The 25,994-nt window shown below is 43.1% G+C and overlaps 3 protein-coding genes across 3 annotated transcripts in view; 2 read left to right on the forward strand and 1 right to left on the reverse strand.

Annotated features, from left to right (window-relative positions):
• Positions 1-4,072, forward strand: part of bcl9l (bcl9 like) — a 56,338-nt gene extending 52,266 nt beyond the window's left edge. The window contains exon 13 of the mRNA XM_080772849.1: positions 2,000-4,072. Within this exon, the coding sequence (XP_080628975.1) occupies positions 2,000-3,207 (1,208 nt within the window). The 3' untranslated portion in view covers positions 3,208-4,072. The remainder of the gene's footprint in view (positions 1-1,999) is intronic.
• Positions 4,073-4,352: 280 nt separating this feature from the next.
• Positions 4,353-5,490, reverse strand: cxcr5 (chemokine (C-X-C motif) receptor 5; the record flags this gene model as incomplete). The annotated part of the gene is made up of 1 exon (XM_080772850.1): positions 4,353-5,490. Exon 1 carries the CDS (start codon positions 5,253-5,255, stop codon positions 4,353-4,355), a length of 903 nt encoding a protein of 300 aa, XP_080628976.1. The 5' UTR covers positions 5,256-5,490.
• A 7,660-nt stretch (positions 5,491-13,150) lies between these two features.
• ddx6 (DEAD (Asp-Glu-Ala-Asp) box helicase 6) lies at positions 13,151-25,637 on the forward strand. Its single transcript, XM_080773039.1, has 13 exons — positions 13,151-13,376; positions 13,710-13,773; positions 14,132-14,236; positions 15,004-15,133; positions 16,290-16,436; positions 17,666-17,760; positions 18,113-18,235; positions 18,529-18,657; positions 18,878-18,994; positions 20,046-20,109; positions 20,519-20,620; positions 21,001-21,180; positions 21,583-25,637. The coding sequence occupies exons 1-12, from the start codon at positions 13,171-13,173 to the stop codon at positions 21,174-21,176; spliced, it is 1,458 nt and encodes a 485-aa protein (XP_080629165.1). The 5' UTR covers positions 13,151-13,170; the 3' UTR covers positions 21,177-21,180; positions 21,583-25,637.
• The last annotated feature ends 357 nt before the right edge of the window (positions 25,638-25,994 follow it).

Raw genomic sequence — 25,994 nt, forward strand, 5'->3', positions numbered from 1 at the left:
AAAATTACACAGTGTACACATCAAAAAGCTACACAGCAGACATATATATGTCTTCTGTTGTTTTCCAGAAGCAATTACTTTACAAAAGGTCTCAGTCATTCAGAAATAGTGTTTGTTCATGAGCTGGTCACTGAGCTCTCATGACTCCAGTGCATTCTGCCGAACTTCTGGCTTCGTTTGGCTCCCATGAAAGCATCCATGAAAGTGTCATGGCCCAGTCACGTGACCATGTCCTTTCCTTCTCAAAGCTTCCTTTGGGAACCCCAGGGGTCCTTTAGGGGGTTACAGGGGGCTTATAGTAAATGATTGAAAGTTCATAGTTTGAAATGTTGCTCAGAAGCAGTGTTGGGAAAGGTTACTTAAAATGAGTCATTATTGTCAATGAATTCTGTATAGGTTAGTTTGATTTGCATAAATTAATGAAGTTGGAGACATTTGGCACTATGACTATGAGATAGAAGTTTAATAATACATGATCTCATGGGAGAATTGCATGAAACATTCAGGGTGGTACAGTAGTGCTCTGAGGAAAGCAGAGAAACATTCAGGGTGGTACAGTAGTGCCCTGAGGAAAGCAGAGAAACATTCAGGGTGGTACAGTAGTGCTCTGAGGAAAGCAGAGAAACATTGAGGGTGGTACAGTAGTGCTCTGAGGAAAGCAGAGAAACATTCAGGGTGGTACAGTAGTGCTCTGAGGAAAGCAGAGAAACATTCAGGGTGGTACAGTAGTGCTCTGAGGAAAGCAGAGAAACATTCAGGGTGGTACAGTAGTGCTCTGAGGAAAGCAGAGAAACATTCAGGGTGGTACAGTAGTGCTCTGAGGAAAGCAGAGAAAGAGCCTAGTTGTATACAACGATAAGAGAGGAACTTCGTTGTGTCATGGGACCAAGCTGTACACAAAACAATAGATACCAGGCCTGTGCCATGTCATCTTGACTCTATTCAGATGGGAAGTGCATATGGGCCAAGGTGAATAACATAATACAACTAGAACTGCACTGTCGAGTGCATATACTTGCTTAGTGCGCAGAGCGTGCAAGTACTGTCGACCGCTACAAACTGTCAAATCTCAGCTTCTCTGTGAAGGAACGTTTGAAATGTTGAATTATTAGGTTTAGCTATTTGCTACCTACCTACTTTATGTATGTAAAGAAGTAGTATTATGAAGTGGTACAAGTTTCTATCTATAAAAGAAATAGAGTTTTATTGATTTAGAATTATTCTGGATCCCTTTTTAGTTTCTCAAAGAAAAATAAATCATCGATATCCGATGAAAAAAAGGTATATAAACTGAAATAAAATATATTATCACGTATACAGTATAATTAAATTATTTATTTTAAATTGTCAATTGCTTTACATTTACTTAATCTTAGACTATAGTGATATTAATACTAAATGCCTCTGTGTGTATATGTAATTTGTAAGTTGATTAGCGGTATACTGTGGTTACTTTGCGCCACTTTTGATGCGTATGCACCGTCCCAGCACTTTTGATGCGTATGCACCGTCCCAGCATATGACGTCAGGGTAACTGGTATAACTAGCTCTCATACCCCTGTCCCCATCCATCATCATCCAAGGACCCAGGTTGTAAAATAATTAGTAATTGTAACTCTGCTATTGAATTGGAAAAGTAATAAATTATGGTAGTGAAGTTACAGTAACGCATTACTATCAGCACCGCTCAGAAGTGCTTTGCAAATATTGCTGTATAAAAGATGTATGAACATACAGCTGGATGACCATATTGTAAGCTGATAAATGGGAACTTTCTCCTGATTGGATGAAATTGGCAACCCACCTGAACATGTAATTTCTGTTGACTAAAGAGCTGGAGGGATTGGGTGTCCTGTCCTCTGTTACTGAACAAACACTCTTAACAATGTTTACTATGACAATAATAGAGCTTTAACCTTTTTAACAAACACTGTTTTGTTTTAACCAACAACATATCACTTACCCTACCTTTTAACATGCTCTTTCCCATGCTGATCAGGGAACATGGGGAACCCCCAGATGGGCCCCCACAGCGACCCACAGAGCCCCATGGGGATGGTCCTCCAGGGGCAGCAGCCGCTGTCCCACGACACCTCTGGACCCATGCTGTCTTCACCCAACCACCCTATGGGCCTACCTGGCATGATGGTTGGGGGCCCGTCGGATGGCATGGGGCCCTGCAACGTCTCCCCCATGTCCCAGAACCAGATGGTTGGTTTTGGCCGCATGCAGCCTCAGCCCCACGGACCCATGCATTCCCCGATGGGAGGGATGGCGCAGCAGTTCTCGCAGTCCGCTGACGATGTGGTCATGCCGCCGCAGCAGTTGCACTTGCTGGCCAAGGGTCTCTCTCACCAGCGAGGCTCTCACCATCCCTCGGAATCATCCCACTCATCCAATCCCTTCGCCTCGATGACACACGGAGCTGATCTGAGCGATGTCATGCGGACCTCGCACACGGGTATCCCCGAGTTCGACCTCTCCCGAATCATTCCTTCTGACAAGCCCAGTAGCACCCTCTCGTATTTCCCCAAGAGTGAGCCCCAGGGGAACCCCCACCATGGCGGGCAGGGCCCCCAGCAGCAGCCCACCACACAGCAGCTCCTCAAGCAGCTCTCGGCCTCTGGCCCGCCGCACAGCAATGCGCCCTCCTCCAACCCCCACATTGCCAACCTGCAGAACATGATGGCCGAGCAGCAGCTCCCGCCTCACCCCACACACGGCGGGATCATACGCCAGGGCATGGCCATGCACCCGGGGGGCTCTAGGGGAATGGGAGGAGGCATGGGAGGCATGGGTCCCATGTGTCCCCCGGGACACATGATGGGAAGGACAGGCATGATGTCTCAGCAGCAACTCCAACAGCAGCAGCAACAGCAGCAGCAGCAACAAGCCATGATGGCAAACAGCCTGCTGCACCATCCGTCACACCCGCAGGCCGGCATGATGTCCCCCCAACAGCACCCGCACAATCTGATGGCACAGCAGAACCTTATGATGATGCAGGCCAAGCAGCGCGCCATGTCTGTGGGCGCGGGGGATCCTTTTGGCCCCCAGGGGCCTCTCATGTCCCCTCAGGGTCCTATGATGGGCCCTCCCCATCCGCAGTCCGGTATGATGGGACCCCAGGCTCTGCGTCAGCGGGGTATGTCATTGGACGGTCCCATGGGCTATGGCCCCGGCAGTATGACCAACATGCCTTTCTGATCCATTTCACACACAACTGTAAAAACTTTATTTACACAATTTAGCTTTCTCCCCCCATCATGTCCAAATGTTTTTATTACTTATCTCTGCCAGGTCGATAGGTCGATAGGCAGAGGTTATGTTGTTGTTCCCGCAGTTGTTCAAAAGAGATGCATTGTAAAACTTTAAAAAAAAAAAAAAAAGAAGGAAGGAAAGAAAGGAGAGAAAAAAAGGAGAATCTTGAATTTCTAGTACAATAACGAATTTAAGAAATTGTACTGAAACACGGTTAATGACAAATCTCAAGCCATTTTCTAAAATACTGTAAAAATTGTATATTTCGCAGAAGTGTGTATTTGTTGTGGAGAACAATATTGGGGGATGGGAGAGGAGTGCCTCAAATTTCTATTTGTTTTAATATCATTGATTATTTTCACCAACTACCAAACTGTTGTGCAAAGGAAAATATATAATATATAGTTGCTGTAAATAAGATGCAATTTGTGATTGTTTGCAATGGTACTGTTTAACTGTGTTTTAATAGAAGTAAAAAAAGAAAAGAAAAAAAAAGAATAATATTGGTCTATCTATAACATGGTGTTTCAGTCTCAGTTATTATTTGACTGCTCAGCTGTTGGCTGTAATGTTTAATAACGAATGTGAAGGATACAGTTGCAGTATAATGGAAAAACTTTATTTTTTTACTTTGCAGGATAGAAATAAGAGGAATGCAAGTAAAAACGAACGTCATATTGTCAATTGTAACAAGTTTGCTGGATGTTACACTATTACAGAAATATCCTTCATGGCATGGTAAAAACACTGCGTAATTACAAAAAAGAAAACGCTGAAATCGTTACATGTGTACACAATACATGTGTAGTTGGGACAGCATATTTATCCACCAGAGAATGAACAAGTCGCTCGAGAAGAAGCCCTACCACCAAACACCCCAAACCAAAGCGTGGCTAAAATATGCAGACCTCTAGGTCAGTGCTTCTCACCCTTTTCAGGCCGTGTCCCCCTCCCCACTACAAAAAATCATGTGTGAACTTGGGACCCCCATTGTAGGAGTTGAGGCATTACATTTACTGACTCAGATTAATATTGTGTTGCGATTGTTGTAGATGAGCAATGTTCTAACTTTTTGCCTCTTTATTTTACATTTAACAGTTTGACCAGTTTTGTAGTTGGCCACTGGAGGTGGATGATGATTGTCCCTGAACCATGAGGCGTGTCAGACAAGCAGGCTTGCAGCCACAGCTAGAGCACAGCTGTAGCAGGTCATTGCGGAACCTCACCCCAACAAAGGCATACAGGAAAGGGTTGAGGCAGCAATGTGAAAGGCCCAGGCTCTCTGTCACCACTAAGGCTTGTTCCAGTTGTGTGTAGGTCTCACAGCTTGAGATAGAGGTAACTCCCAAGACTACCATGGTGTCCATCAGCATGGTGACATTATAAGGCAGCCAGCAGATATAGAACACAGCTGTGACAATGAAAGCCAGTCGAAGGGCACCCTGCTTCTCTAAGCTCCGCTGACTGTGGCACAGTGTCAACACAACCGCCGTGTAGCAGTACCCCATGACAGCCAGGGGTACGAGGACGCAAAAGACGTGTGTCAAGAAGAGATTGGCCAGCATCCAGTTGTTTGCATGTGTGCCGTGTTGGTTAAAGGCGCAGGAGAGCACGAGTGGGTTTGTAGGAACCACAGCCACAGAGTAAAAGATAGCACTGGGAGCCGACAAGGCCAAGCAGACCAGCCACAGCAACACGCAGGTCAGGTGCACTGTTCTGGGCCTGCGACTTTGCAAGCTAGGAATAGCATGAACGATAGCCAAGTATCGGTCAAAGCCGATGCAAGCCAGCAGGAGACTTCCACAAAGGAGGTTGAGGCGCTCCAGCAGGCCGACCAACTTGCAGAGGAAGTCCCCAAACTGCCATCCCACGACACTCTCGGCCACGATGAAGGGAAGGGTGGAGAGGAGCAGGAGGTCAGCCACGGCTAGATGGAGCAGGTAGATCTCTGTGATCCGTAGGAGTCTCTTGTGCTTCAGCAGCACAGTCATCATGAGGCCGTTCCCCGCTACACCCAGCAGGAAAACCAGACTGTACGCCAGTGGCTGGAACACGGCATGGAACAGCTGCAGGCCTGTCTTCACGTCATCACAGACGAATTCTCTTCCAGTCTCTGACGAGCCATCATCGGATGAATTGTCTCCACTGAATAAACCTTGCAGAGCATCCTTGAAAGAGGTTAATATTGTTATTTTCAAACTCGTCACATTGCACTATTGCAAATCTAAAACAAAGCACATAATTACATTATTGATAAGTAGATTGATATAATTTGTATAGTGACATAATGTTGGCTTATTTCTATAGCCATACATTTTATGTCTGTTATGCCGGAGAAAGGCAATTGTAACGATGTCAGAACTACAATACAAAGAGTGGCATATTTACTGTCCAATCCAGTGTCCCATCTGTTTCAAATAACTATACTGACAATCTGACATTGTCAACCAGAAGGTGTCCAACCTGACAGTATGGTATAAATGTCTCAATGTTAGAGTAGGGAGATCCCCTCCAACCACTGCACATTTACTGTACACTTACTACTTACATTGTATAACAATAACATGCTCACTATGATTGGTTAAAATAAGTTCTGGTTTGAAGCTTTAAAGATGGATGGATAACCATTTCGATTTTACCACAAAAAAAGAAAATAAACATGGGTGTTCTGTCAGCATTATTGGCACCCTTCACAATGCTGCAATCCCCTGTGTAGGGTCTCCACATGGGATTTTTAGAGCAACATATTGCTATTTTTAGATAGAGTAATGAAACTCGAACGACTTGGCGTGCGATGCAAATTCATCACTCAGACTGCAGTCGACTCAATTTAAGGCTTATGTGCCCTGCACTCACACACTGTGCTGCACTCACCCTTAACACTGTGCTGTCTTAATCTGTTTATACTTCTATCACATAGAAGTACAAGGTTGTATTGTATAAAAATAGTTACTTGAGTAAAAGTACAAACTATACTTACAGTATATAAAAAGTACTCATTATGCAGAATGGCACCTTTCACAATCATTGGTAATATTGAATTAGTAGGTACTGTATGTATTAATCGGTTAATCATTTAACCACATCCCTGTTCTGGGGTGAAAATAGCAGTTCTACAAGCTCACAATGCATCACAACATGGTATATTGTGAGCTTGTAGATTCTATAGAAAAAAGGTTTAAGTGCATGGTTAATAGTGCAGCTGGTAAAGGTGGGGCTGATTTTAAATACTGTCGCTTACATAGGGTAAACATAATTGATCAGTTAATGCACAAGTCTTCTGTTAATCTAAATCTGCAAAGTAATTGGTAAGAAAAGATGTGAAATAATTGTAGTCGAGTAAAAAGTACAATATTTGTTTCTGAGATTCTGTTGCTGGGTTGGTTGCTCAAAACACCAACAGCGCCACAAGTAGTTAAACTGTAAGGCATTGATCCAAAGCGTTCAGGTGGTGCAGGGCCAAAAGTGCCTGTCCACCCAGCTTTCCGAGTGTCTAATCCTGTGCTCTAGAGCTAGAAAGAGCCGCATGTGGCTCTTAATAGGCCCTAGAGCTCCTGTTGCTAGGGCAAAGATGTATGAAGGAATAAGAGGTTTTCTTTATTCTTTCTTTCTTATTTTTGAGGGGCGCTAGCCCCTCCTATCAGGTTTAATGTTTGTTTTTAGTTCAATGTTTGTTTTAAAAACGCCATTGACAACGAAGGGAAAGTTTGCGTCATCTTGTCCCTAACACAAACATTAAATCCCATTAACAATAAAGAGAATGTAATGTTTGTTTTGACACCATTTGTTTTACATCATCATTACATCACCTAATCATAGCATGATAAGAGCGTCCCTCACTTCACACGGGTGTGATTTTTACAATGTAATCATAATTTATTATTGCAGTAGGCAGAGTGTTATTCTTAATCTTACATTTTCCTATTGTGACACAAAAACACATTATTGAAGGAAAATAAATAATGTATTAATGCTAGGACATATTTGTTTGCTTCTACCACCAATGCTGCTGGCTTACTGGTATAGGCTTACTTGATCTGCTTTTTAAATTAGCAAACAATACAAAAAACATACAGTAATATTTATTGAAAGACCAGAAAAAGCATACATTACATACAGATTCTCAATACATTTTTGGGCCAAAATGGCTCTTTTGACAATAAAGGTTGCCTACACCTGGTCTAACTAAACGTATAATGTGGCGTTTGGCCATGTTTCAGGAAGCTGCGCGTGGACTGGCAGGGTGATATTTTTCACTACACATAGGCCTACTCTTAAGGCTGGGTCAGCACCTGTCAGCGCGGGATGTTGAACAGGAGAAGTAGATGTCATGGAGGCAATATGTCCTCCCGGTGGGGGCTCCTCACTATTACGTGAGCAGTGGGTGGAATTAATTGACAATGTGGCATTACAAGAAAGTTGAAAGATACAGTTAGCCTCTCTCTGTGGTCGTGAAATGTTCTAAACTAAACTAATACTTATTTGTATAAACGTACAGTGGCAACATTGTATCCTAGTGGCAACTGGGTTGGAGATGCATTCAGTGGAGTAGAAAAAAGTAACCCACACCCATCAGCCTATAATCCTGTCCCAACATACATGTTGACCTTGAATTGTTTCATAGATGCCCCCTGTTCTCCATTTCCCCTTCCCCTCCCACAGTAAAATGCAGCTAGAACGGTAGAAAGCTAGGGATGTCCCGATCAAGTTTTTTTGCTCCCGATCCGATTCCGATCATTTGATCTGCAGATACCGATTTTTTCTGATCCAATATTAAAATTCGATAGAACAGATTTATGCCATATCACAATAGTAGGCTACAATATCCCAAATCACAGACTAATATCATGATATGGATATAATTGTGAAAGAAGGTCGCAGTTTAAGTACTGTCACCTGTATATTTTCTCAAATTAAATTGGTGAACAAAACATTTGATTTGTTGAGGGGCAGTGAAACTTGTCGTCTTCCTATAAAGGTTGTGTCTGTCTGCTTTTGTTCTTGCTGGAGTTTGATAGGAGTGGCTACAGTACAAACACTGTTTGTTTACAAACGTAACCACTTTGTACCAGCATTGTCGATCAGCTATTTTCAGTGATAGCTTTCCCCACAACAACAGAAAACTGAAAATACACTATAGCCTACTATAGCATAGTCAACCATATCGGCCAGGGTTTAAGTGTTAAGTAAAAGAGAAGCTCACCACTACTCCACTGTATAACATATTTGTCAATTGTCGCAAATTGTCGGGTATTGAATTAAGAATTCTGTGATTTCTGAGTACAAACACAAAAGGCAGACACTCTGCAGTGGTCCTCAAAGTGAGGTCTGCGGGACTCCCAGGGGTAGGCTATGAGGAGGGGCCTCTAGGGAAAATCCCCAGCAAAATGAGGAACAACGTAAACACTTTTATTTATTTATACAGTAGTATAGCCTACTATCAAGGGGGAATTCCGTTTTCAGCTAGACCAACTGATGGCTGTGTTCATTTGCTTATGATGAGCAGTGAGCACTCAGGGATTTAGTTCTTGCTCATTTACACTTCACCGGGAGGTGAACCGGTGATGACCTTGTAATATAGCAGATACAGTTCAACAAATATCTTATGGGGCACACAATATTTTCAGATGAGGGTCTGTCTGTGGCCAAAATAGGCCTACATATCAATTTGAGTGGGGGTCCTTGACATGCATTTGTTTTTTCAAGATGATTACTGATTTAAGATGTGAAACCAGCTGACCAGTGTGATGATGATTGTGGGAGGGCTCAAATCAGAGTGGAAGCCATCTTGAACGTTGCTTTTAGTTCGACACAGAAATTACAGAATTCATGGTCAGCTAAAACAACTGCTCATACAAACAAAACATCACTAAGCGAAGTTAAATATTCCAGCATTCTAAGGTAAATAACAATTTCTTTCTCCGCCATCTTCAACAACAGAAATTAATAGAAAAGACACTCGTTATGTGAATTAACCTTTTAGCTCCCGAGTATCTGGGCTCTGTTTTCCAGCTAGCTAGCTAACTTGGCTGATGCTCAAGCCTAGGTTAACGTTATCTTAGCAGCTGCTGCTTGTAATAATAATAACAACAACATGCCATAATGGTTTCCAATTCGTTGACCAGTGAGCTGGTCAAACAACTGGAACCCAGCATTGGAATACTGGAATGTTGTTGTTTAGCTAGCTTGGTTAATAATGCTACAGCGGAGCTAGCGTTAGCTGCTAACTTGGCTAATGCTAACCAGAACCATAGATTAAGACACTTCTATGGTAAGCTGCAGTTTGAAATACATATAACCAGTGGGTATTCTAGTGTTAGGAGAACGGCCTTCTAACGCTATGGACCAGTCCTAGGTTGACCAGTGAAGTGACAGACTGGATGTTGACATTAAAAGTGTCGCGTTTGTGTGTGTCGTTAACGTCAGCGACGTATCATGGATACTGACGCGGTGTTGGCATGTAATGCTAACGCGCAGGCATAAAAAACCCAAAAGGGATAACGTGTACTGTATTCCATCGCGTTTGGTACACGATTATTGTCAACACATTTGTTTTCAGTATAGTTGAACCCCCCCATCACATCACGTATTTTAGTCACGCGACACGCTGACGCTACATACAATATTTTACGTGTCAAGTTCAACGTCGTGCCGAAAGGCTGCTTTCTCGTAGCTTAATTGTTGCTAACTATACACTTTAGGCATTTAATTTAATTGATGCTCCGTCCTACGATGGTGTTTGAACATAGTCGATCTACTAGTACACAAAAGGTCAGGTCTTTATCGGTTATGTTCGGCGTGCGACAACGTCGTATGATAAAGTATAAACCGGGCTTAAAAGGTTGACATTAAATGAACTGGCTGCTGGTCTGCGGTCACTTGACACAATATCACTAACCGAAGCCCTGAGAGCATGTACAGGTTGAGTGGGCACGGTACTTAAATTGGTGCAAGTTAGCTCTTAACGCATTAGAGCTATGGAACAGAGCTCGGTGCAAGTATGGGTAACGGTGTAGTACCATGGAAGAGTGAGCACCTCGGTGTAAAATGTCCATTTTTCTCTTCTCAAAATGTAAAAAAATAAATACAAAATATATTAAGTATACATGACATAAACAAGAAGGTGAAGGATAAATAGACCTGATAAAGATGTAATGTTCACACCATGTATACTTTACATGACAAAATATGGGCTACACATATGTCCCTAGTGCCCCACTAGTACCACCGTCCTATCCTGTATTCGTTAAAGTATACATGATTTGAACTGCATGCACAATTGCACAGTAAGTAGTCTGCATCATAAATGTATCGGACCATCATTTTCAGAATGTAGCCTTCAACTTCTTGTGTATCATGCTAAATAACATATGTCGTGCCAATTATTGAAGTATACAAGATTGAAGATTATTTGTATTTTGCCCCCAAGTATAAAACAAATGTAAGAAAAAATGGTGCCCAGCCCCAGAGTCCTCAGGTGCCCACTGTACCCTGCCAAAAATCATAGACGCATCAACCAATCTACCCTGAATTTGAATCACTTATTGAGAGGCATCTACACACAATGCATGACCTTGTGTAGAGATGTCGTTTCAGACCCACAGGGGGCTCCACAAATGCTAATATATGTCACTGTTGCAGAAAAATACAATATTATAACTTTTTATTTTTGAGTGATAGACGGCTATGTGTGTGGCTGTGTCCGTCCCTGTGTCCGAGCATGAAAATAGTGTTATAGCGTTTTTTCACCACCAAGTGTCACTGTTGCACAGCCTAACACACAGACACACAGGCCAGGGAGGAGGGCTTGTACAGTACAGTACAGTACATTACAGTACAGTACAGTTACCACTCACTTCAGACGGGTCTGATTTTTGAGAGGTTTGGTTTGTTTTCATCACCAAGTGTCACTGTTGTGCAGCCTAATACACACACATGATGATGATTTTGGGTGTGACAGTACAGTCACACTACATACAGTAGAGGGACACCCTCGGGACCCCCACACGGTAACGGTCATTTCTCGACCGTTTTGGACGTGGGGCAGCTCGCCGGAACTGGGCTGGCATCCTGGTCTAGTTCCTGTGCATCTGGAAGTTCTGCGGACCCCCACACAGAGTTGCACCACTCACAGATTTTGAATTTCTGCCAAGCAGCGCTCTATAAAAGCTTGGATGATTTATATTTATAATATTGGGACACATTTGCACTACTGTAAAGATGAAACCGAAGTGGCAAGGAGGCGTCTCATCCACTTTTTTGCTTGCTCATTTTCAGCGCTTCCGTGCTCCAGACCATATGACGGAAAGCATTTAAGAATTGTGGGATGCAACTGAAACTACAGAAACATTAATTCACCAAATTTGTACAAATGATCTCAGGATTTTGATCGACTAGGATCAATTCAATTTGTACTTGGTTGTATTTGCTTTGTAATTGGCTGCATGTCCTTTTTTGGGAAACACTGTCAAACACAGGGTGCATACTTAGTTTAGACTAGTAGTCATTGGTTAGACATGGGTTAAGGTTATGTTTAGGTGTGCTGCCCCGTGGGAGGTTAGGTTTAGGGTGAGGGTTTGAGATAGGTTGTAGTTGTAGGACTAATGACTGGTCTAACCAATGACTAGTCTAAACCAAATACTGTCTAAACTAAGTACTGCACCCGTCAAACACAACAACATAGATTACCTAGATTAGAGCACAGCCATACGTCCTCATTGCGCACGTAAGGCCTCCTGCATGAATACATTTAGAAGCAAACCCTTTCCCTAAAGCCTCTTTAGCCTACACACACACCTGTCGACATGTGGCAGTAGTAAAACCATTCGCAGGCCTACCAATATAGGCCTCGGGTCTACCATAGGCCTCAGCCAGGCCTACCATACCAGCCTCATTGCGTGGCACATCTATGCACGGAATATCTATCTTCACAGTGAAAGGGCGTGTTGTTGAGAAGAACCACACACATACTGACTAGTATGTGTATTTCCTTTGGGAAACCCAGCCAACCTTTAGTGGACACTTTTGATTGGCTGTCTCTAAGCCAATGGGAGACTTAGGGTCGATTCATACTCCTATTTTAGAGCCGAATAAAAGTCGGTTCGGCGCTGTAGAGCCTACAATTTGACGTCATTTGAGGTTCGGGGGGGCGGGTACCGTCCTAAAGTCGGCTCTTCGGTGCTACTGACATTTTCTGACGAGCCAAAATCATTTCGGCACTACAGCGCCGAAACAGGAGTATGAATCGGCCCTTACACTTACCCAAAAACCCATAATCTGAATGGCATAAAACCCATACTCTAGTCTGAACACAGCAACGTGAAGCTGTGAGCTGAGTCAGGGGCTGTGACACAAACTGATTTAAAATGTTCATAAATGAGAGCTTGCTGCACCTGGCAGTTATGACGGAGTCATTCTTGTTTTCTGTCTTCTACCATTGTTATCATCCATGTTGACTCAGACTAAGATCAATTTGTAATGAGCGTTTCTAACACTGCTGTGTATTTTCAGGGTAAGAAAACGACGACAACCTGAGAGAAAAAGGACGGCTCTAGGCTAAACAAGATGGCTAGCTAATGGTTGGCCAGTACTTGGATGCCATCTGGCCAACTTTGCCCGTGAGACCTGCAAGTCTAAGCCCACATTTGCTAAAGGGATATGTGCTTATAGTCCCATTTCTTTAGCCTGCAAAATCTATTTACGGTAGTCTTTTGAGACTACAGCAAAAACAGTTTATTGAAGACTCCTCGGTTTCAATGATTTGAATACATTGCCTTTTTGGACAATTGTTATCAGAGGGAAGGACAATCCTCAAACCTTGTATAAGATCCCCCTGAGGAGGAATAGACTCTTTTACTCGGACACTTGTAGACATTTCTCTGCTTTTTGAAGCAGACAAATTGAGTAAATATGAGCACCGTCAGAACAGAGACCCCAGTGATTTTGGGCCTGTCCAACCAGAATGGACAGCTCCGAGGTTCCGTTAAGCCTGTTGGAGGACCAGGCGGAGGAGGAGGAGGAGGCCCGCCACAACAGCAACTAAGCCAGATAAAAGGCTCCAGCACAATCAACAATGGTAGCTCCCAGCCAGCCCCCACAGCCAACACTGTCATCAAGTGAGTTCAAGTTAAATAAGTCTATGACTATGCATTATTATTATCCGATTATTTTATCAAATTACTTTTTCAATGTATTGGAATAGTATTGAAGCGTGTTTGTTTTTATATTGTTGCTGTCGGTCAGAAACATCCTATATCCATATTTAAACTTTGTGTAGTAAATTAATGCCCTACTTGATCATCTTCCAAACCTTGAAACGTGGTGGGGAGCTATGTGTGTTGAGCTTATAGATCTTCTACACATTTGTGTGTGTGTGTACATGATCTACAGTGTACTGTATACCCATCTTACATTTTGACTTGTATGCTTATTTCCACTCCGTTCAACAGGCCTGGAGATGACTGGAAGAAAAATTTGACACTCCCCCCGAAAGACTGCAGGATGAAAACTTCGGTAGGGCCATAACATATTTGATACCTTTATGCTCATATGCAGTTCCCGGTTGTAAGATATATTTGCCTCATTCAACACATAAATGGCTCAATTTCTCACTTTCCATTATAAAACTAGCCTAGGATCGAACCCCGACCTCCCAGTCTCAGGGCGGACACTCTAACCACAAGGCCACTGAGCTGGTTTAGGCTACTATAGTGCTGTACGAATGAAATGCAGCATAAAACGACAATGGTTATTTTACTTGTCAACATGTGACTGTCATGATCATCAAAAGGTTATTAAATAATCTGTTTTCTGGTTGAAAACTGACTGTCTATTTACTTTAACTTGATACATTATTTTTACTGCTATACAGGATGTGACTGCGACTAAAGGCAACGAATTTGAAGATTATTGCTTAAAGAGGGAGCTTCTCATGGGAATCTTTGAGATGGGCTGGGAAAAACCATCTCCGATCCAGGTACGCATTTGGATTTTCAGTTGTCAGACCAGGACTGACACCCAAGTCAGGGATGCAACAGTTGATTGCGAAAACAGTTGATTGCGAAATCAATAAATGATTGTCAAATGTAGCAAAATAGCAGATCTACAACCTCAACGTGCCATGTTGTGATTGTGAGTTAAAAAGATAAACGCTGGGGGCACGGTGGCACAGTTGGTAGTGCTGTCGCCTCACAGCTAGAAGGTCCTGGGTTCGATTCCCGCTCAGGACGCTGTGTGTTTCCTCCTCTGCGTCATCAGTGCCCATACCCAAGGTGGGGTTGGCGAAAGGGCCCTTCTGTGTGGAGTTTGCATGTTCTCCCTTCTCCCCGTGTCCCCTAGGGTAGATACCCTCACAAAAAAACATGCAGTAATCCTGGTCTCTAAAATGCCTCCCCCCGGCCAGCCGGGGCACCTGATGGAGGGTAAAGGAACTGGTTGGAATAACGTGTTCCTAACGTCCAACCAGGGAAACTCTCCCCTGTCAGGTGTAAAGGAGCAACTTGGACACTCGGGCATGAAGGAAGCATGAGTTCAAGTCCGTTGCTCTCCCCATGTCCCCCATATATGGGGACTAGGTTGGCGGAGGGTGTGTAGAGCCCATGATCACATTAGATGGATGACACGGGTGAAAAATGGGCTACAAAATCGTGGGATATATATATATATATTTAAAAAAAAAAAAAGTTAACGCTAACTTAAAACGCTAACTTGCAGCCATAATTTGGATGTCATTTTGGTCCCCAGGAGGAGAGCATTCCCATTGCACTGTCGGGAAGGGACATCTTGGCCAGAGCCAAGAACGGCACAGGAAAGAGTGGAGCCTACCTCATCCCCTTACTTGAACGCATCGACCTGAAGAGGGACTGCATACAAGGTGAGACGTGACTCTGTTTACCACTTAAACCCTTAGTTTAAACCCTATTTACTTTTTTCAGTCACCACAAAAATTCCTGGCTGAAAATGGCTGATTTACAAGCTCCAGTCATCCCGGTGTATGGAGAATTTGGATGACAGGAGACGCCAATGGAAGGGCTCATCTGAGGAAATGTAGAAAGAGAAGCTTACAATGTAGATTAGCCATTTCCGCTTAACATTTGCGGCAGAATATTTTCTGTGCATGACTGTATAGTCTAGGGATCTGAACGACTGTACTATGTGGCGAGTCAACGCCATTTACTGACGTGTCGATCGTTTTTCTGCAGTTGAAAGGAGAGCGCAACTGTGCATTGACTGCATTCAGCACCACTAATTCTGCAGCTGCACCCATCATGTTTAGAATTTGCAACAAAGCCCCAATTAGCTCTGCGTCGATTGGCTCTGTAGCAAATCTGAAACGTATCATCTGTCGGATGGAAACTTTTCAGGATTCAAATTCAAAACTAGCTAAAGTAGCAATCTACAAGCTCAAAACGTCTCTCTTCGTGCCGTGTTTCGAACTTGTACAGCTTCTACTTTTGATGCGTTTGTGTGAAACTTTAGTATGATCAAGTTTTGTATTAATTTCCCCAAAAAATCCAAACAACCCCAGGTTTCTGCACGACAGAAACCTGGGGTTACAGTTATGAACAAGAAGCCCATTTAATTGGGACGCTAGGGTCATGTGGCTAAACCAGGTTAAAGCCTTAATTAAATTCTTTCTTGTCTAGCTGAGCTGACTGTCAGCCAAATAATTGCGATGTCCCCAGTTTGATTTTCTGCTCGCTCTGTGCCCTCAGCCTCTTGTCTCTTCACTGTCCTGTCTTAACAAGCAACCACTGACAGACGGTAAATGATAAATCCTATTTATGAATGATTTATTTCTCAAACGGTGTTACATGGCAGTGCTTCTCATTGTCAAGATCGTCCAAATTGGGGTATCGGGCTGCGGACCCCCATCTGAAAGGTTTTCTGCTAGGGAAGCATACCATTTTCAGGTTTCTGATCCGGTCGGGAGTGTAAAGAACCTAGATGTCACTGGGTTGTAGTCCTCAGAAAGATGAAAGATGTGGTTTTTCTGTCATAAATAAATGTCTTCCTCTGTCTGCCTCCAGCTCTGGGCATCGTGCCTACCAGAGAACTGGCTCTGCAGGTGAGCCAAATCTGTATCCAGGTCAGCAAACATATGGGCGGGGTAAAGGTCATGGCAACCACAGGCGGAACCAACCTTCGTGATGACATCATGAGACTTGACGAAACAGGTAAGATGCTACAGTATGTAATGTAATCTTGAGGATTAACTGTACATTTGGTTTGTTACCTAACCCCCATAGATCTGTTCACACATACTTGGAACTGTTAGGGTTGTCATGAAAATAAATCCCTTTATCAAAAAGACAAGATAATTGAACTGCGACTACATAAACACTAGTCACTATTCTGGGGCAAAGATTCTGTGAAAATAGCCGATCTACAAGCTCACAACCAATGCGATTTTTTTAAAGGTAGAGTAAGTGATTTCACTCAAAAAACCTTAGGTTTCGTTTTTGGCTGTGGGACCTAAGCCTTCGTCCAATCAGGATAGAGAGTCAAAAACGAAACCTAAGGTTTTTTGACCCCCAGGGGTTAACTGGGGACAGGGAGGAACTCCTTTTATGGTCAGCACACTCTATAGTAGAGAGGATTATCACAACAAAACAAAAAAATAAGTGATATTTGAATTAAGTGAAATCACTTACTCTACCTTTAATGTAGTTTACAGGTCATTCCATGTATTAGGGCCACATAAGTTAAAAGCAGATCTACCAAGTTCAGAGTTAACTTTTTGTACCTTGAATTTGGGGAAATGACTTGATCTGGTGTGGTAGGGTTTAGAATCCCATTTCAGAAATTATGAGTTGTATCTCCAAGCATGGCTTTATACAAGAACAGGTGCCAATGCAATACATCAAATCGATGAGTGATAAACAGAGTCTAGGGATTATAAGAGTGGATGCTGCTGCATGTCTATAGATTATGTCCCCATAATCCAAAACGGACAGGAACACTGCCTCCACTACCTTCTTTCTGCTAATGACAGGAAAACTGCCTTTATTCCTATACAAAAAAAACAAATTTCTGTCGCAAGATATACCAGCGAGGTCCTCTACATGTTTAAAAGTAAGCCTCTCATCAATCCAAATACCAAGATATAGTCAGCACTATCAGAAGGGTATCAGGTACGGTCGCCCCTTTTCCATCTTGCCCCACTACTCTAGCTAGCTGTAAATAAAAAACATAATTCAGCCTAAACAAAATATTTGCACTGGGGCCCATTGCCAGGTCCATTCACCACTGTTTCAGGCTCCATCCCTACTCCTACAGGCCCCTGGGAGACATGAGTGTATAGGGTTATAGTGGTTAAAATGTAAAGTCAACTACATAACTCAAGTAAATGTACAGTACTTTGTTACTGTCCACCACTGACCATTTGGGCATGGTCTCTTTCTAGTACACGTGGTCATCGCCACTCCAGGGAGGATTTTGGACCTCATCAAGAAGGGAGTGGCAAAGGTCAACCAGGTGCAAATGATCGTGCTGGATGAGGTGAGTCTTTTTTTAACCGCTTTAACAGCTGCTGTCACACCTGTTTTGGGCAAGCCTAAAGTAAAAAAAATGGTTACAAAAAGTAATAATCATTAACTGATAGCTGCAGGTAATCAATTTGTTACAGCATAGGTCTTGCCCAGCGTAAGTACAGTTATACACTACCTGGTTTTACAGTTCTAACTTGAACTTTGAACCTGATCAGACGGACGGACATCTGGAATGATAATCGCTTATAAGAATATAATGCTATTTGCTATTTGCAGCCCTACTTGAGCCACTGTGTTTTACAGTTCTCAACGCCAGGCCAGTCTATTGAACATTGTCTGTCTGTCTGTCTCCCTGCCATCAGGCTGACAAGCTCCTGTCTCAGGACTTTATGGCAATGATGGAGGAGCTTCTGGGCTACATGGCTAAACAGAGGCAGATCCTACTTTACTCTGCAACTTTCCCACTCAGCGTGCAGAAGTTTATGGTATGTTTTGAGGTTGTTTCCTTTGTTTCACAAATGTTGGAATCTGTCCGCCTATACCTTGTTTTGTTGTACAGTATATGACACAGATGGGGCAGGAACTACGCAATATATTGAAAGAATAAACGTATTGATCGTTTCTTTGTTTTTTTTTTATGGAAGAAAATAAAATATCTGGCATCTTCCTAAACAAGCTGTTAAGATTTGCCAAATACCAGATATGAAAGTCGGGTTAGGACTTAGGTTAGGAGCTTTTATTCTAAACAAGCAAATTCTCACCTTGCTGTCCTTTGCAGAATGCTTACTTGCAGAAGCCGTATGAGATTAACCTGATGGAGGAACTGACCTTGAAAGGAGTGACTCAGTATTACGCCTACGTGACTGAAAGGCAAAAGGTTCATTGCCTTAACACCTTGTTCTCCAGGGTAAGTGCTTATTCGCTTACATGAATCCAATATATTAATAGAAAACATAGTGTGTTATTAACAACACAGATGATGGTACTGGAAAAAAAAACGTTGAAGACCCCTGCTCTACACCAATTATCTTTGGTGAAATAGCCAATCTGCAAGCTCACAAAGCGTCAGAAGCTCATATCTTTTAATGCATGTCATTATCCATTATCCTTTTGTTTTTCCATTCCAGCTCCAGATCAACCAGTCGATTATCTTCTGCAACTCCTCTCAGAGAGTAGAGCTTTTGGCCAAGAAGATCTCCCAGCTGGGCTACTCATGTTTCTACATCCATGCCAAGATGAGACAGGTCAGCTCACCAGCACCTGTTACCACATTTACAATGTAGCTGTCCAGCACAGTGCTCCTCAAAGTGAGGTCCAGCGACCCCAGCCGGGTCCTTGAAAGGATTCCAGGGGTTCCCCAGCTAAATTGTAATGTAGCATCAAAATAAGCTCAACCACTTATAAAACAAATATCTTTTCAGTCGCTTTCCATGTGTGACACAAAAGTGTTTGTTTTGTTAGTAGCATTCAGCAGGCGCAGCCACACTGTTCAACGTAATCGTGTCGGACAAATTAAACTAAACCAGCGGCAGCTGTACCAACGGTAAATAACGTAGGACTGCCACATTTTCAAACTGTCCACTCGGTAAAAAATATTTGTTTGCGCCTTTGCGGCGTCACCGGCTGCACCGGGGCTAAAGCTCCCGGCCTCTGCACTGTCTGTGTGTGCATGCAGAGGTCGGAGGATGAGGAGGCAGGAGGGGAGGAGGCGTGCATGCGTGTGTGTGTGTGTGTGTGTGTGTGTGTGTGTTCTGGCTCGCTGAAACCGGGCTGCCCCCCCTGGGCACGTTCCTGGGGGTCTGGATGTTCCGGGGACCCCCACACGGAAACTCTGTCATTTCTTGACCATTTCGGACGTGAGGTGGCTCGCCAGAACCGGGCCGGAACCCTGGCCGCGTTCCTGTGGGTCTGGAACCCCCACAGAGTTGCACCACTCAACTTCACACGGGCGTGATTTAAAAAATAAATAAAAATAATTCAGAAAGGTCTCAGAAATTTGTATCATCCGATGAGCTTGGGGTTGCTATAGCTAATGGTAAACGGGCCCAGTGCCTGGAGCAAGATGGCTGCGGCCATAGACTCCTGTGATGACCGATCTTAAAATGCCTTTTCTCACGCAAAGTGTTTGATAAAAAACAGGATGTTAGCGGCTCATTACCAAATCGTCACTACCTTCTGGTTACAATATTAATGCTATCTTGCTTACTGTATGTGGCTCTGGATTAAGAGCACCTGCTAAATGCCTAAATTGTTGTTGTAACCTTCATATTAGTCTTTCATATTATATCTCTACAGGAGCACCGCAATCGTGTGTTCCACGACTTCAGAAATGGCCTCTGCCGGAATCTTGTCTGCACTGGTAAGTGACAGTGCCGGGTACCAGTATATTGGTTTATGTTCAGACTGAAGGCCAGGCCAGTGTGTTTCTCAAATCTGATCTTTACTACTGACTGTCCACACAGTGGACTGGCCATTTGTAAGTGATCAAATCAGATTTGTGTATTCAGCGACCTATCTGTTGGTTGCTGTGGTGTCAATGTAACGACATATGCAAGAGTTATACCTAATTTATACTCTTGTCATATGCCAGTGTTGCTCGCTGAAAGTTCTGCTATGTTCTGTAGTATATGAATCATGCCTCGGTGTCCAAACAACCACCTAGGGGGATGTGTTCAGACTTCATAAGTCAAAAGATGTGATCCAAAGCTTTTGGATAAGAAAGATATCAGCCATTTCTTAATGCTCATTTGACCTGTCCTTCCACCCAGATCTCTTCACAAGAGGAATTGACATTCAAGCTGTCAACGTCGTCATCAACTTTGACTTTCCCAAGCTGGGGGAAACGTACCTTCATCGTATCGGCCGATCTGGTGAGCAACAAAAGTCTCTGTTACAAGAGTACTGTTTATTCTTTTGATTAAAAAATAATTACATGCAGTATGCATGCAAAGGACGGCAGGAATTATGATGCTCACACAATACAACAGACATATATCCACATTGATCACAGGCCTGGCCTGCATCCAGCCATGCATTGCGTTCCAAAATATCCTCTAAAACCCTGCAGCATTAGTTTCGGAGCGGTACTTGGGTGCTTTTGTTTTAACTGAATTCTGGGATTGCAGTTCTAATGGACCATAGAGTATAGACAGATCAGAGGTGGCACCAAACGGACTACTAAAATGAATGTCGCCAAGTATGGCTTTACAGTACCATGGTTTGATGCTGTTCGTTCCCCCCACCCACCCAGGCCGTTTTGGACATTTGGGTCTTGCCATCAACCTGATCACGTATGACGACCGCTTCAACCTGAAGGGCATCGAGGAGCAGCTAGGAACAGAGATTAAACCCATCCCCGGCATCATCGACAAGAGTCTATATGTGGCAGAGTACCACAGCGAGACCGGGGAGCTTCTCAACCCCTGAGCAGGTGACGACCATAATCTTGGGAAATTGACATTCCAAACTATTTCATCCTCTTTTTGATCTAGAGAACCTTTTTTCAAACCAGCTAGAAGAGTGGTTCAAATCTGATTTGAAAACCATTTTATTATTATTTTTGTGTACTGTTCAGACTTATACAAAATAATCTGATTCCAACCTGGATAGGAGAAAAGCTGCTTTCATTCTGTAAGTCATTATAGTGCATGGTGGGAGGCACATACTCTTGCCTTTAGCAAGAGTAGGTGAGAATACATTGCATTAATCAATCGACATGCAAAAGCAATTTGATAAATATTGTATTTGGCAATGAAATGTAAGAATTGAGAACTTGAATGTGGGGTTGACAGTATAACAGAAATATAATACTCTGTCCCATTTCTCTCCACAGATCAATCCATCCTTCACGCCATCCCCACCCCTTCCCCCCCGCCACCCCCCCCCCCCCCCCCTTCCCCTCACCCTTTCAATTGTGTCTTGGGATTTTTATTTTTTATTATTTTATGTATAGCTTCCATCTGTCTTCCTGTTTTGGATTCCACCACAAGGAATGTATATGGATGGATCCGTTTAGGATGAACTGGAGTCTGTTTCCACAAGGGGCTGTTCGTTTCGCTGTACCGCTACATCCAGAAGACATCAGCACTGGGAGTGGAGGGAACGCAGGGGACCAAGTTGATTCATATTGTCCACCTGTCACCGGAACGACAGCACGGACAGACCCTTAACCCACCCCCCCGCCACGATTCTGTTTTTATGGATTTGTATCAAGTGCCTTAACAAGAAGCTTAACTTGTTCTGAAGTAATAACCCCCCTTTTTCCGCCATGTTGCTCACTTCATCCCAGAAAATCACGTGACTCGTTAATTCACTTCTAAACTAGGTGAATTCATAATCTGTCCATCTATCCGTTAACCACAGGGATAAAGCGGTCTGACTCGTCATTCTGACTGGCTGAGCTGTGCATGAGTCTGACTGCTATATGAAAACAAACTTGGATTTTCCACGGACAGGGATGCTGGATAAGAGACAGCCAGAGACTGTCCGCTTGCATGTGGAGAAGCGTGTGCTTCTAAAAAAAATGACCCCAAGCTATCCCTCCCACCGTCTTCAACACCAGAACACTAACAGTTGATGAGAACTCTGCAGCCCATTGACAGACAGCGACAGCGAGTCACAGCGATTCCTGTCTCGGTGAAGTTTGAGGAGAAAAAAAAAGCTATTTTATTTTTGTCCCGTGTCTTCACCTTCCTATGGATGGCCATAACTCTAATCTGCTAGCTGTGTGGCCCAAATGTGTCGGGCACACCTGTATACCTTGTATATACTTTATTTCCTTTTAAAGGTTGTTTTAAACAAGTTTGAAAGGCTGGCTGACAGAGCAAAAATCTTTTTTTTTGGATTTGGATCTAGTTATCACTGGAGAGACTTTTCCCATAACTGCCAGTTAATCTTATTGAACAGCAACATTGGTCTGTGAATTTATTTATGATTTCCTTTTTGTTTTCCGTTTTTGTGAGAAATTGACACATTTTGGTCAGTCTGTAGTCTAGAGCTCTTGCCTTTGGACCACAAGTTCATGGGTTCGATCCCGGGCACCGCCAACTCGGCGTATGAGTAGCACGGCTTGGGTGTGGCAAGTCGTGCGGGAAGTACTGGGAGCTGATGGTAGGTGTGGCGCTCCACCTCAGCAATCCATCTCCCAGGGGTCTAGCGCATTGTAACGGGGACAGACTCCGCGTGTTGCCGGCTGATACTGACAATAAGCCACTCCCAACCTACTTTTTCTTTTTAGATTCCACATTTGGATTGCATGAAATCCTTTGGAGGCCATTCACCATGTGTTTATTACCCCAAATTCGATGGCGCATGTGCAATTTTTCAAAGCTGCACACTTAATGTTGCCTCCAAATTATTGCGCTTTGATTATCATATTTGCGTTTCACCAGTGTTGAAAAGACTCAATTCTAGACAGATGGCTTTGTTAAGCCCTTGTGTGTTTGAATAATTTCTTTCTGTTGTCAGCAGCCTTGGCTTGTTGTCGTGACTCATGAACACTCACTGGGACATTCAGCAATAGTGAGTCCGTGTTGAGAAGAGTCAAAAAATTATATTCATAACGTGTAGTAATACTACTTGCTGCAGTGCAGCTGAGTTGGCAGAAGGAGAATTTCTGTCGATTCCTGGGGAGGTTTTTAGCTGTCCTGGGGAGGTGTTTAGCTGTTACATAAGATCTCTGTGTTGTTTGAGCACTGGTACATTATTTGCAAATATTTGGGAGAAAGATGCTCTTATTTTCCCCCCTCTTTTTAAGAATTTTGGCCTAATATATCAAAATGAAACGTCTGACCCAACACGTAGCAGGAATTGATGTCTCGGTGCATTGCAAGTCAGCTGGCTTTTCTTAACCACCGCTTTCAGAAATTGTGGAAATAGCTGAGCTGAACAGTTAATTCTGTAATTGGCCTTTAAAAAAAGAGGGATGCCAGATTGAAAAGCGGTGGGGAAAACCAGTTTACAAACGTGCACAAATTTAAAGCATGTACAGAGATAATGGGTTCAGGCAATAATAATACTGACTGCACTGCATTTTGTACACCTGGCCACTGGGGGTGTATGGCAGTAGTGTGGGACATAATGGTCGGGAGGCTTGGAGGATTGGCATGAAGGATAATGATAAAACAATTTCCATTCATGCGACTGCTTGATAGAAAAAAACTACAAAAAAATCTTTGCACCTCAGACGGCTCTGAGTGTGTAACAGTGTATGCTTAATTTGTTGCCCTGTATGGAATATTTTGGGGATTGGGTTAGAAATAGTTGTGGTATACTTATGCAAAACTAACCTTTTTTTTTAGCTTTACGGTCCTATGGTTGGTTTTGTTGAAGCCTGATTTATACTGTGTTGAGTGAGTGCTGTGTGCTAAACATTGCAGATATACAAGCTCACAAGAACCATTTTACGTGGCCAGATGGACATCCATTTTAGCCACAAGGGGTGCAACTGTTAAACGATTGAATCGATTATATAAAACAATGAGAATAGCAGACAATGAGAATAGGCATTTTTAGGGTTATTAAAAAAACCCCAATTCTAATGGATTTGATGTATACATAATTAAACGTAATCAAAGATATTAATATAATTGCTAATCGATCGCCGCATCTTTCCACTGGTATGACCCAAGTCACCAGCCACTTGTGAGCTTGTGTATTGGCTATTTTAGGCGCGCGACACCTGCATGCAACGGAGCATAACATTCTGGGGCCTTTCTGCAAATCAGAATTCACTAAAATGTTGAGATGCTCTTTTTTTAATAGGTTCTAGTCAATGAGAAGTATTGCACATTAAATCACTTAAATTGATGTTTTTTCATAGACTCTCATTGGCTAGGACTAGGGGTCCGCGTTCACTCATGTCTACTGTAAGGCCCTTCATACTTGCATTTCTCATTTGGATGTTTTTTGTGTTGGGGGGTGGGGGGTGGTCTGGGGTTAAACATTAAGAAATGCAACAGTAGACAATGGAACGGGACTCCGTCACACAGGCACGTGGCAGCTGTCTGTTTGCCTGTCACTGGCACAAGTAACATCAGTCATCAATTATCCATTCAGATTTTTGATCACTTACGATACTGTGACGACGCTTGTCTCTCTTTTTTTTTAAATGGGCGTCACTTCCAGTGGCTAAGGCGTTTTATCTTGAAGAATGAGACGAGAGCATCTCGTCGTCTATTTGGTTGACCACTTCATTGGATTTTGTGCAAATATTGAAATCGACTCATTCTTCAAGGTCTATGATTTTATTTTCGGGGAGGGATGTTTGCTTTGATGTATGCTGCCCTGATGCAAATGTGAATCCTCCTTGATATTCAAAAACACATATGTTGTGTGCATCTTATTCTTTAGTAGCCTGGTAAACCATCCCGTCGCAGTATTCACATTTCTCATTTGGAAATGTGAATTCCACGACCAGGATGGTATACCAGGCTATGTTTTTGGTGCATTCCAACATTTCTCCTGTCAAGAAGGATTCACTGGGGATTTCTCTCAACTGTCAAATTTGGAGTGTTAATTTAACTGTGTGGAAATGGTCCCCATTTGCACACCGTTATATTAACACAGGGTTTTGCAGTATAGATGAATGCATCAGTACATTTAAAACGGGGTGGGGACTCATTAATGAAGTCGGGCTGACCAATCTTAAAATCCAAAAGTAAAGGCTTGGGGTACAAATGGCCCCTCAAATTGGGATTTCTTTTGGTTATTCAATTAATGTGGTTTCAGCAGGGATGTTTATGGAAAATTACACCAAATTTATTGACACTTTGAATTGTCATTTGGACTTCTTTCAGTGGAGCAGTTTGCAGAATTGACGTGTGTTCCAAAACATGTCACAATATGAAGTGAATGTTTTTGTTGGAAAATAAAGCTCACTGAAATCCATTTGTGTGTATGAATTAATGTTTTCTTTTATCAGCTCGTCGATCAGCGCGTTGGGAGTTTCAGTCTCCCCTCAACCTCCTCACTGATGGACTTCTGGTCTGACATACTCAAATCGTTGACTACAAGGTTTACTATCCTTTTTCAGGCCGCGACCCCCATCCCCCCCAGTTTGAATCGGTTCCACAGCACTCTGCCTTAGGTCCTGATCAGGCTTTTATATTCGCAGATGAGTAAGGCCTGGAACAAGGCTAGTTTCACACAGCCTGGCTAAAGCCAAACCGAATCAGATGTTGGCAAAAGAAAATTGCCTGCCAGCACGACAGTGTGATTTGATTTGAGTCTGGCTTATTAGCCAGG

This window comes from Protomyctophum bolini (genome assembly GCF_963924005.1).
Source record: "Protomyctophum bolini genome assembly, chromosome: 9".
NCBI classification, from domain to species: Eukaryota; Metazoa; Chordata; class Actinopteri; order Myctophiformes; family Myctophidae; genus Protomyctophum; species Protomyctophum bolini.